Consider the following 13,363-nt stretch of genomic DNA (forward strand, 5'->3'; position numbering starts at 1 on the left):
TAACTCCCCACAATCCTTGGGATTTTAAAATATCCTTTGCCCTTTTAGTTTAGCTTATCCTCACAACAACCCTATGAGGGAGGCAGAAAAGATAAGGACTCGTTTTGATGGATGAAGAAATTGTGAAGTAGAGATGTAAATTTTCTTGGCTAAGGCCACATAGGTTGTGTCTGAACCTAAGTTTTTGACTCCTACCCCTATTATATTTTGTCAGATTCTGTCACGTAGGATAAAGTTTTATGTAAGATGAACCCTTAGGTGCTGTGACTGCCAGGCTGACTGACATTTGGCTGCCCACCAAGTTTCCCCCCTCCTAACATTTTATTATGAAAAATCTCAAATATACGGAAAAGTTGAAAGAATTATACAGTGAACACCCTTGTACCCACCACCTAGATTCTACAACTAACTTTTTGCTATATTTTATGATTTATCTATCCATATTGCATCCCACTGGGTTCTTCTTGCTTAGTCTCTCATTGCCCTTGGGAATTCCATGAAGATACCATTTATGTTGTCCTTTCCCTTTCTCCCTAATACCCCTGGGTATGGAGAACTTGCACAAAAGCTCCTGACTACGGGTTACATTTGTATTTAGTTTCCTAATTCCTTCTTTATTCCTCTCCCTTGGCTGTAGGAGTGACTTTTCTTTCCTGTTCTCAGAGGAAGCTTTTTGCCTATACTGGCCAAGGGAATCTCTTGCTGCCAATCCCTGGGACCAGAGAATGCCAGCATTTAAACTCTTAGATTAAATAAGAGTTTCCAGTTGTACTCTCCTTGAGCCCTTGAAGAGTCTATTCACCTGTGGATACTGATGATGAAGTCACTGTTGGAATAGTGTAAAATTGAAGCACTACTGAAGTTCAGATTTTTCAGGCTTTAGTCTTTAGGATCTCTGCTCCTGGCAGAGAGGGTAGGACAAATAAAGCAAGACTTTAACTCTGGAATTAGCACATATTTGCAATATTACTCCTTTATTGGTGTCATAAATATCATTGAATAAGAGTATGAGGCTTTATGGCTGTGACCTCTCTGGGTTACTTTCTTCTTCCAGTGACAGGTTGAAATAGGACTGAAATGGAAAGGTATCAGCTGTTTTTAACATTGGGGGCGGGCAGCAGACCACCCACCTTTAACCCCAATACCTAACCTTGGTGACTAGGGCCCATAGAACCCCTGTTCTATCCCCAAATGCCTGTCCTCTAGGGCATGTGTGTTTCTAGCCCCTATTTCATATAGTACAAGAGTGTGTTCTACGCTATGGACCAGTGAGATATCCCTGGAAAGCACTGCTCCTTTACCACCACACCATCCCTGACCTAGCTTACCCCATCTGTTTGGCTTTCAGGGTCGAGCACGCACGCATGCATGCCAAGCACCGTGGCCACGAAGCCATGCACGCTGAAATGGTCCTCATCCTCATCGCTACCTTGGTGGTGGCCCAGCTGCTCCTGGTACAGTGGAAACAGAGGCACCCCCGCTCCTACAATGTAAGCCACTTTGCTCATTTTTTTGTTTGCCAGTCATCTAGAGACCCTTCTTAAGTATTCTAGGGTCCAGCCTAACCGAGGCCACATGTAGGCAAGAAATAGATAATAATACTAAACTGTATGTGTGAATGGTGAATAGTGTATGTTGGGTGTGTGTTTAAGGGACAGGCGATTCAGATTGTGAAAACTGGGAAAGAACCTGAATGTACTTTTATGGCCAGAAAAGGTAGATCCTCCCTTTTAACATTTTGGGATAGATTCATGAAGGAGCTGTTCATTAGGAACTATTCAGATAGAGGGAGAGATGATCACTTGATTGGGAAGACCAAGCCTCCAATTATCTTTAGATTAATATTTTGAAAATGCAGTAATAAAGAGGAGGCAATGTAGCAGGTGGTAAGAAGGCAGGGTCAGAGTTAGAGAGACCTAAAAAGGCAGTTATAGAGGAAATAAGGAACGAAAACATACAGCTAAATGGCAGAAGCACATCTTTCCTTATTAGTAATTACTTTAAATGTAAATGGATTAAATTCTCCTATTACAAAGCAGAGATTGTTAGATTGATTTTTAAAAACCACATTATCCATGTTTATACTGTCTATAAGATACTCACTTTAGATATAAAGAAACAAGAGATAAAAGTAAAAGGATGGGGCTTTGCTGGTGGCGCAGTGGTTAAGAATCTGCCTGCCAATGCAGGGGACATGGGTTCGATCCCTGGTCTGGGAAGATCCCACTAAGCCCATGCTCCCCAACTACTGATCCTGCGCTCTAGAGCCCATGAGCCAACTACTGAGCCCGCGAGCCACAACTACTGAAGCCTGCACACCTAGAGCCCATGCTCCGCAACAAGAGAAGCCACCACAACGAAGAGTAGCCCCCGCTCGCTGCAAATAGAGAAAGCCCACAAACAGCAACAAAGACCCAATGCAGCCAAAGATAAATAAATAAATAAATAATTTTTTTTAAAGGTAAAAGGATGGAAAAAGATATTTCATGCAAATGATAACCAAGAAAGAGCTGGTGGCTCTTAAATAACCTTTAAATCAAAAAAGGTTACAGGAGATAAAGAAGGATATTACATATTGATAAAAGGTTCACTACAGCCAGAAGATATAACAGTTATAAACATATATGTACCTAACAAAGGAACCCCCAAATATGTGAAGCAAAAATTGACAAAATTGAAGGAAGAAACAGATGGTTCTACAATAATAGTTGGAGAGTTCACTACCCCACTTTCAATAATGGATAGAATAACCAGGTAGATCAATGGGTAAAAGAGGACTTGAACAACGTTATAAACCAATTAGATGTAACAGACATATACAGCATACTCCACCCAACAACAGCAGAATACATGTTCTTCTCAAGTGCACATGGCCCATTCTCCAGGATAGACTATATGTTGGACCACAAAATAAGCTTCAGTAAATTAAAAAACATTGAAATCATAGATGCAACTACTCTGGATTAGGCCATGGCAGGTAGTATACTGGATTCTTTTTTTTTTTTTTTTTTTTTTTTTTAATGCTGGGTGGGCCTCTCACTGCTGCGGCCTCTCTCGCCGCGGAGCACAGGCTCCGGACGCACAGGCCCAGCGGCCATGGCCCACGGGCCCAGCCTCTCCGCGGCATGCGGGATCCCCCCAGACCGGGGCATGAACCCGTGTCCCCCTCATCAGCAGGCGGACTCCCAACCACTGCACCACCAGGGAAGCCCTGGATTCTTTTACAACTATTATCTTAGAAGTATTTAACCTTTTCAAGTATAACCCTTTTTTAACATAAAAAAACTTGTCAAACATCCATGTGATAATAGTTGTACTTTGAAAGAATACATAAACACATATAGTAGTAACAATAGCTAACATTTATTGAATTTTTACTATGCCAGTCACTGTTCTAAGCACTTTACATATATAACTCATTTACTCCTCACAGTAACCCAATAAATACTGTTTTCTCCAATTACAGATGAGGAGCTGAGGCAGAAAGGCTAAGTAACTTGCTCCACTGGTAAAACCATTATTTGAACCAAGACAGTTTTACTCCAGCACTTTTAGTCTTAATCCCTAAATGATTCTTTTTCTCTAGTATGTGCTTTTTCAGACCTCTTGTAATAGGGCCAAAGATGCCCAGAGGTCTGTAGCCCACAGGATGGGAACTGCTACACTATCTCATTTAACCCTCCTAATAACCCATGAGGTAAGTACTATGAACAAACAGACCCAGAGAGTTCAAGCCTGAAGGGGATACTAATAGAGCCAGGATTTGAACCCAAGTCTTCTGTTTCATATTTCATAATTTCTACTATACCATATGGTGCTTCTGGAAAGGATTTTCCATCAAGGGAACCAAGGGATAATATGGAGCATAGGCAGAAGAGAGATTAATCTTTGCCCTTGAGCTGACACTTGTTTCAGACAGTACTGGCCTATAGCCACCTCATGTGTTGTCATGCACCGCAAGTAGAGACATCTGTACCTTCAGGTCTTAGTGCATGGAATGACCACATGGCACCAAGGCTTTTTGAACTAGGCACCATCCAGCAGGCTGAGCCATCTGGGGTGGGGCTTCATATCTGGACACTGCTCGTGCTTCACCCTGCCATCTGAGATAAGTCACTTGTTTTTCAGTGTGTGCTTATAGTACCTGCTCTATAAAATGGGGATTTATCAGGATGGTTTAATTGAGCCTGGAAAATACAAAAAATCATAAACCAAATGTAGAGAGCCCCCTTGGAATTTCTGTGCTTGAATTTAGAAATAATTATATGTTGTTGGCTAATCTGCAGAGATTTCTGAAAACCTCTGAAGAAGTGAGGATGCATAATGTACTGCAGTGGTTTTCAGTATGTACTTTTTAAACAGGCTGTGGAGTCCTTTCTTCAAACAGTATCTTAAGGAAAAACTGAGTGTAGAAAATAAGAGGATGCTCTTCTTGGGCTGGTAGCCCTGACCACTCTGCTTTCTCAGGAACATCTATAGGACACATCAGAGTGTTAGAAAACGACTGATGTGTCATTCATTCATTAATCTTTAATAAGAATGTGATTGTGACTTAATGAGGCCAGTTGTTGTAAGGAGCATGCACAGTCGTCTCATTACTTTATTGCCACACCCTGTAAACATTATGATGAACTACATTGGTGAGAGGACATGCTAACATTATAGCATATCTTACACTGAGAAACTTAAACTCATATCTTTAGAAAATTGGAAGAAGAAATCTGTAGTGTCCTGCTTTATGCTGCTCTTAGACAATAATGATCTATATTGCTTTTGTTGAAACTTATATTAACTTGGGTACAATGTTTTTACTGCTTTGATTAAAGTACTAACTTTGGAGGAAAAAAAATTGCCCGAGATGCCTGTACATAATGGCATCTCCTGTCCTTTTTCACGCTTATCAGAAGTTGGAGCTGTTTGCCTTGCAGCAGTAAATACAGTGGAGTTAGACCATCTGGCTTGATTAGCCAACTCTCATGAGTCCTGGCTATATGACTTTATACCTCTCTGAGCCTCAGTTCTTCTTATCTCTAAATTGGGGTGATAATATCTATCTCCTGGATTGTGAAGATTATATAAAATTGCATGGCAAAGTGTTTTGTAAACTCTAAAGCTAACGTTAGTGACTTTGTTCCTCCTACTCCTAAGAGAAAAGTCTCAAGACATAAAAATATCTTCAGGTACTATTTTATGTGGAAGTGGAATAGATTTTATTTTTATTGAGGACAGTTTCACATAACAAAATTCACAGTTTTAACTTTTAAAGTGTATAATTCACTGGCTTTTAGCACATCCACGTTGTTGTGCAACCATGGCCACTATTTAGTTCTAGAATGTTTTTGTTATGCCAAAGGAAACCCCATACCCATTAAGCAATCACTTCCCATTTCCCCCTCCCAGCACACCCTGGCAACCACTAATCTGCTTTCTATGTATTTGCCTATTCTGTATATTCATATAAATAGAATCATATAATATGTGGCCTTTTGTGCTTGGCTTCTTTCACTTAGCATAATGTTTCCAAAGTTCTTTCATATTGTAGTATCTACCAGTATTTCATTCCTTTTATGGTTGTGTAATATTCTATTGTGTGGATATGCTACATTTTGTTTATCCATTCATTAGTTGATGGACACTTGAGTTGTTTCCACCTTTGGGCTATTTTGTTTTGTTTTGTTTTTTATTTATTAATTAATTTTATTTATTTTTGGCTGCGTTGGGTCTTCGTTGCTGCGCATGGTCTTTCTCTAGTTGAGGTGAGCGGGGGCTACTCTTCGTTGCGGTGTACAGGCTTCTCATTGCAGTGGCTTCTCTTGTTTCAGAGCATGGGCTCCAGGGCACGTGGGCTTCAGTAGTTGTGCCACATGGGCTCAGTAGTCATGGCTTGTGGGCCCTAGAGCTCAGGCTCAGTAGTTGTGGCGCACGGGCTTAGTTGCTCCGTGGCATGTGGGATCTTCCTGGACCAGGGATAGAACCCATGTCCCCTGCATTGGCAGATAGATTCTTAACCACTGTGCCACAAGGGAAGCCTTGGGCTATTTTGGATAGTGTTGCTATGAACATTCATTGTTAAGTTTTTATTTGAACACCTATTTTCAGTTCTTGGGTATATCCTGGAGTGGATTTGCTGAGTCATATGTAACTCTATGTTTAACTTTTTGAGGAACTGCCAAATGGTTTTCTATAGCAGCTGCAGGATTTTACATTCTAACTCACAATATATTGGGTTCCAATTTCTCCACATTCTCGCTAACACTTGTTATTTTTCTTTTTCTTTTCCTTCCTTCCCTTTTTTTTTTTTTGTATTACAGCCACCCTAGTGGGCATAAAGTGGGATTTCATTGTGGTTTGATTTGTATTTCCATAATGGTGTTGAGCATCTTTTGATGTTTTGGGTGGTTTTTTTTGGTTGTTGGTGGTTTATTGTTGTTGTTGTTTTTGGCCACACTGCAGCATGTGGGATCTTAGCTCCCTGACCAGGGATTGAACCCATACCCCCTGCAATGGAAGCACGGAGTCTTACCACTGGACTGTCAGGAGGTCCTCTTTTGATGTTTTTATTGGCTATTTGTATATCTTTTTTGGACAAATGTTTATTCAAGTTCTTTACCCATTTTTTAATTGGATTTTTGTCTCTTTTTTTTTTGGATGTTCTGTGCAGCTTTCGGGATCTTAGTTCCCTGACTAGGGATTGAACCTGGGCCATGACAGTGAAAGTTCCAAATCCTAACCACTGGATTGCCAGGGAACTCCCAGATTTTTGACTTTTTGTTGTTGAATTGTAGAAGTTCTTTATATAGTCTGGATACGACATCATCATTAGATAATGACTTACGAATATTTTCTCCCATTCTGTGGGTTGCCTTTTCACTTTCTTGATAGTATCCTTTCATGCATAAACATTTTTAAGTTTGATGAATCCAATTTTTTAAATATATTTGACATATAACGTTGTGTAAATTTAAGGTGTGTAACGTTAATTTGCTACATTTCTGTATTATAGCATGATTGCCATTGTAGTGATATTTAGCACCTCTATCACATCACATAATTATTCTTTCTTTTTAGTGTGGTTGGAATAACTAAGTTCTAGTCTGTTAGCAAGTTTGATCATTAAAGTTCAATATCATTGTTCATATTCATTATTCTGTGCATTAGATCTCTATGGCTTTTGTTCATATTCATTATTCTTTGCATTAGATCTCTATGGCTTATTTACTACTATGGCTTATTTACTACTAGTTGCAAGTTTGTACTGTTAAACCTATTTTTTTCTTTAGTTGCTTATGCTTTTAATGTCATGTCTAAGAATCCATTGACAAATCCAAGATTATTAAGATTTACCCCTGTGTTTTCTTTGAAGAGTTTTATATTTTTAGCTCTTAGGATTTAGGTCTTTGATCCATTTTGAGTTAATTTTTTGTAAGTGGTGTGAGATAAGGATCTAACTTTATTTTTTTGTGTGTGGATATCCAGTTGTCCTAGCACCATTTATTGAAGAGACTTCTTCCTCCATTTAATGGTCTTATTAGCACTTTTGTCAAAAATCAGTTGACCATAGATGTATGCACTTATTTTTGTACTTTCAGTTATATTCCATTGAACTATAGATCTATACTAATGCCAGTATCACACTTTTGATTACCATAGCAATGTAGTAAGTTCTGAAATTAGGAAGCATGAGTCCTCCATACTTGTTCCTTTTCAAGATTGCTTTGGCTATTCTAGATCCCTTGCAATTCCATATTAATTTTAAGATCAGTTTTTCCATTTCTGCAAAAAAAGGCAGTTGTGATTTTGATAAGGATTGCTGTGAATCTGTAGATCATTTGAGGGAGTATTAACATGTTAGCAATATCAATCTTCCCATTCCATGAACTTTCATGAGCATTAATTGTCTTTTCATTTATTTCAGTCTTCTTTAATTTCTTTCATTAATGTTTTGTGGTTTCCAATGTACAAGTCCCATACCTCCTTGGTCAAATTTATTCCTCATTATTTTATTCTTTTTGATGTTATTGTGAACGGAATTATTTTCTTAATTTTCTTTTTGGATTGTTCATTGTTAATATATAGAAATAAAACGGATTTTTGTGTATTGATTTTGTGTTTTGCAACTTTGCTGAATTTGTTTACTAACGAATAGTTTTTTTGTGTAGATTCTTTAGGATTTTCTTTATATAAATCATATCCTCTGTTTTGCTTCTTTTTTTCCGATTGGATGCCTTTTATTTCCTTTTCTTGCATAATTGCTCTGGCTAAAACTTCCAGTACAATGTTAAATAATAGTAGTGAGATGGGCATCCTTGTCTTTTCCTGATCTTAGGGGAGAAGATTTCAGTGTTTAATCTTTAAGTATGTTAGCTGTGGATATTTCATAAATACCCTTTATCATGTTGAGGAAATTCCCTTCTATTCCTAGTTTGTGTGTTTATCATTGAATGGGTGTTGAATTTCTCAAATGCTTTTTCTACATCAGTTGAGGTGATCTTGTGGTGCATCCCTGGGATAAATCTTACTGGTTGCGGTGTGTAATCCTTTTAATATGCTGCTAGATTCGGTTTGCTAGTATTTTGTTGAGGATTTTTGCCTCTGCATTCATAACAGGGATTGGTTTGTACTTTTCTTGTCATGTATTTGTCTTGCTTTGGTATCAGAATAATGTTACCTTCTTTTCTGTTTTTTGAGGAGTGGAATTTTGGTGTAGTATAAAAAGCCTTGAAGTGGGAGACACTTGATCTAAGATCTATTTCTAGCATCACTGCTAATTAGCAGTGGACCTTGAGCAAATTACTTATTCCCTTTTAGCCTCACCTCATTCTCATGTTTCATCTTTAAAGTGAGGGTTTAAGACTAGATGATTGCTAATGTCTCTTCAAACTTTAAAATAGTTTTTCATTACTGTTATTCTGTTTAACTCCAAAGGCCCAAATTAAAGCTAAGGAATGAGAGTTTTAAGAATGCAGATTTTGGCTAAGTATAATAAAGAAATTTTCAACGGTGAGGGCTGTTCCACAGTGGAATGAACTGTCTTAGAAGGGAATGCTCTCCCCATTACAACTGTGTTTTATTAGGGGCTAGACAACCCCGTCAGGGATGTTGTGGAGCAGATTTTTGTGAGTTTTACAGAATGGTTGGCTGGACTTCTTCTAAGTACTCCCTCTAAGCTCTAAAATCTGTATCATTGAATTACCAAGAGAGGTGAAGGCCTGTCTCATTCTTAGAGGACAAAGCTGACCTGTCGAGAGACAGGATGAGGTTTCGTTCTGTTTTTGTTTTGTTTTTGTTCTCATTACAAATGTTATACATGTTTGTTATAAAAAATTCAGAAGGGCTTCCCTGGTGGCGCAGTGGTTGGGAGTCCGCCTGCCGATGCAGGGGACGCGGGTTTGTGCCCTGGTCCAGGAGGATCCCGTGAGCCATGGCCGCTGAGCCTGCGCGTCCGGAGCCTGTGCTCCGCAACGGGAAAGGCCACAGCAGTGAGAGGCCCGCGTACCGCAAAAAAAAAAAAAAAAAATTCAGAAGTGCCCAGAGAGAATCACTGTTAAACATTTGTTACACTTGCAGATTTTTTTCTATGCATATGTTAATATTTATAAATTTTTAGATATTTATGACATCCATTAGGCTCTGCAACATTTTCCACCTAATACGGACATATCTCAGAGATGTCATGGGTTTGGTTCCAGACCATTGCAATAAAGTGAATATGCAATAAAGTAAGTCACACAAAATGTTTGGTTTCTCAGGGCATATAAAAGTTATATTTACACTGTACTGTAGTCTGTTAAGTATGCAATAGTGTAAAGGAGAAACTAACACACAATTGTAAAATAGTTATACTCCAATAAAGATGTTTTAAAAAAAGTATACAATAGTGTTATGTGTTATGTCTAAAAAAACAATGTACATACCTTAATTTTAAAATACTTTATTGCTGAAAAATGTCATCATCTGAGCCTTCATTGAGTCAATCTTTTTGTTGGTGGAGGATCTTTCCTATATGCTGATGGCTGCTGGCTGATCAGGCTGGTGGTTGCTGAAGTTTGGAATAGCTGTGGCAATTTCTTAAAATAAGACAACAGTGAAGTTTGCTCTATCAATTGTCCTTTAATAATGATTTCTCTATAGCGCCCAGTGCTGTTTGATAGCATTTTGCCCACAGTAGAACTTCTTTCAAAATTGGAGTCAATCCTCTCAAACCCTGCCTTAGCAACTTAAGTTTATGTATTATTCTAAATCCTTTGTTGTCATTTCAACAGTCTTCACAGCATCTTTCCTGAGATGGATTCCATCTCAGGAAACTACTTTCTTTGCTCATGTGTAAGAAGTAGCTCTTAAGCTGTTAAAGTTTTATCATGAGATTGCAGCAATTCAGTTACATATTCAGACTGTACTTCTAATTCTAGTTCTCTTGCTATTTCTACCACTTCTGCAGTTACTTCCTCCACTAAAGTCTTTAACCCCTCAAATTCATCCACAAGGGTTGGAATACATTTCTTCCAAATTCCTGTTCATGTTGCTATTCTGACTTCTTTCCAATGAATTGTGAATGTTCTTAATAGCATCTAGTATGGTGAATCCTTTCCAGAAGGTTTTCAGTTTTCTTGGCTCAGATCCAAACAAGGAATCAATATCTATGGCAGCTGGAGTTTTACAAAATGTATTTCTTAAATAACAGGACTTGAAAGTTGAAGTTACTCCTTGATGCATGGACTGCAGAATGGATGTTGTGTTAGCTGGCATGTAAACAACATTAATCTCATTGTACATTTCCATCAGAGCTCTTGGTTGATCAGGTGCATTGTCAGTGAGCAGTAATATTTTGAAAGGACTCTTTTTTTTTTTTTTTTCTGAGCAGTAGGACTCAATAGTGGGATTAATATTCAGTAAACTATGTTGTAAACTGATGGGCTGTCATCCAGGCTTTGTTGTTCCACTTATAGAGCACAGGCAGAGTAGATTTAACATAATTTTTAAGGGCCCTAGGATTTTGGGAATGGTAAATGAGCATTGGCTTCAACTTAAAGTCACCAGGTGCATTATCCCCTAAAGAGAGAGTCAGTTTGTCCTTTGAAGCTTTGAAGCCAGACACTGACTTCTCCTGTCTGTGAAAGTCATAGATGTCATCTGCTTGAAAATCTGTTGTTTAGTGTAGCTACTTTGATTCATCATCTTAGCTAGATCTTCTGGGTAACTTGCTGCAGCTTCTTCATCCGCATTTGTTGCTTCACTTTGCAATTTTATGTTGTGGAGATGGCTTCTTTCCTTAAACCTTATGAACCAACTTCTGCTAGCTTTAAACTTTTCTTCTGCAGCTTCCTCACCTCTCTCAGCCTTCAGAGAATTGCTCTGGATTAGGTTTTGGCTTAAGGGGAAGTTGTGACTGGTTTGATCTTTTATCTAACCACTGAAACTTTCTTCATATCAGCAGTCAGGCTGTTTTGCTTTCTTATCATTCATGTGTTCACTGGAGTAGCACTTTTAATTTCCTTCAAGAACTTTTCCTTTGCATTCACAACATGGGTTAACTGGCGCAAGAGGCCTAGCTTTCAGCCTGTCTCAGCTTTCAGCATGCCTACTCACTGAGCTTAATCATTTCTAGCTTTTGATTTAAAATGAGAGATGTGTGACTCTTCCTTTCACTTGAACACTTAGAGGTCATTGTAGGGTTATTAATTGGTCTAATTTCAATATTGTGTGTTACAGGGAATAGGGAAGCCCAGGGAAAGGGACAGAGATGGGGAATAGCTGGTTAGTGGAGCAGTCAGAACATACACAGCATTTGTTAAGTTTGTTGTCTTATATGGCCTAGTTTGTGGTGCCCCAAAACAATTACAATAGTGACATCAAAGATCACTGATCACCATAACAAATATAATAATAATGAAAAAGTTTGAAATATTGTGAGAATTACCAAAATGTGACACAGAAACATGAACTGTTGGAAAAATGGCGCTGATAGACGTGTTCAACTCAGGGTTGCCACAAGCCTTCAGTTTGTAAAAAACTGCAGTATCTGCAAAGCGCAATAAAGCAAAATATAATAAAACAAGGTATGCCTGTACTGGCTCTCAGATATACAAGCCATATTAGTTTGTATGTCTATCCGTATTAGTATGTGTGCCATCCTTTTAAACTACTAAATCATAGTATTCTTTAAAATTTTTTTTAAATTTAATTTATGGCTGTTAATAGACGTGTTAATTAACAGTTTATCTCAGTTGCAACAATGGTTCAGTAAACATTTTACATATATAATTTGCATAGCTGGGCCGGCGTTTCTGGAGAATGAATTCCTAGAAATGGAATTGCCTGGTCAAGTGGAATTGCCATTTAATCATCAATGGATCTTGTCAAATTGCCCTTCAAAAAAGTTATAGTAGTTTATAATCCCACCAAGAGATGTTAAACAGTGCTATTACACCGTGTTAGAGAGTATAGAGAATCCTCAGTATTTTTAATCTTTGTCAATCTAATAGGGTGAAAATACCTAATTTAAAAGTCAAGTAGGGCTTCCCTGGTGGTGCAGTGGTTGGGAGTCTGCCTACCAATGCGGGGGACATGGGTTTGAGCCCTGGTCCAGGAGGATCCCACATGCAGCAGAGCAGCTGGGCCTGTGTGCCATAGCTGCTGAGCCTGTGCTCTAGAACCCGCAAGCCGCAACTGCTGAGGTCTGTGTGTCTGGAGCCCATGCTCTGCATCGGGAGAAACCATCGCAGTGAGAGGCCCGGGCACCGCAACAAAGAGTAGCCCCCCTCGCTGCAACTAGAGAAAGCCCACATGCAGTGGCAAGGACTCAACGCAGCCAAGCCAAAAATAATAAATAAATAAAATAAATTATAAAAAATAATAATAATTTTTAAAAGTCAAGTAGTTCTGGCACTTCCCTGGCAGTCCAGTGGTTAGGACCCACACTTTCATTGCAGGGGGCACGGGTTCGATCTCTGGTTGGGGAACTAAGGTGCCACAAGCCGCAGCATGGCCAAAACAAACAAACAAAACAAAACAAAAAAGTCAAGAAGTTCTGTAAGGTTTAAAAGGCAAAACACATCAGTCCTCTGCCTATCTCTGTCCATCCCTGATTATTATTTCAGTGGCAACCACTTTAAACTTTTTTTAGTTGTTTTCTGATCCTGACCTCTATATTTTTAAATAACATGATTACACATGCACTCACACACACACACACACACACACACACACACACATATAATTTTCCTTTTGACTTTCTACCATGGAAGGTGGTAATTATATTACACTGCTACACTATACCCATTACATACACACTTTTCCTCCCAGTTTTTAGTTAAATAAATATTCCCTATTTATATTATTGTGACATATAAATGTTATTCACAGT

At 38.6% G+C, this 13,363-nt stretch overlaps 1 protein-coding gene across 1 annotated transcript in view; it reads left to right on the top strand.

Moving 5' to 3' along the window:
* Positions 1-13,363, top strand: part of RNF121 (ring finger protein 121) — a 94,396-nt gene that overhangs the window by 39,558 nt on the left and 41,475 nt on the right. Inside the window, exon 3 of the mRNA XM_059068757.2 lies at positions 1,349-1,490. Within this exon, the coding sequence (XP_058924740.1) occupies positions 1,349-1,490 (142 nt within the window). The remainder of the gene's footprint in view (positions 1-1,348; positions 1,491-13,363) is intronic.

This window comes from Kogia breviceps, chromosome 7 (assembly GCF_026419965.1).
Source record: "Kogia breviceps isolate mKogBre1 chromosome 7, mKogBre1 haplotype 1, whole genome shotgun sequence".
Lineage (NCBI taxonomy): Eukaryota > Metazoa > Chordata > Mammalia > Artiodactyla > Physeteridae > Kogia > Kogia breviceps.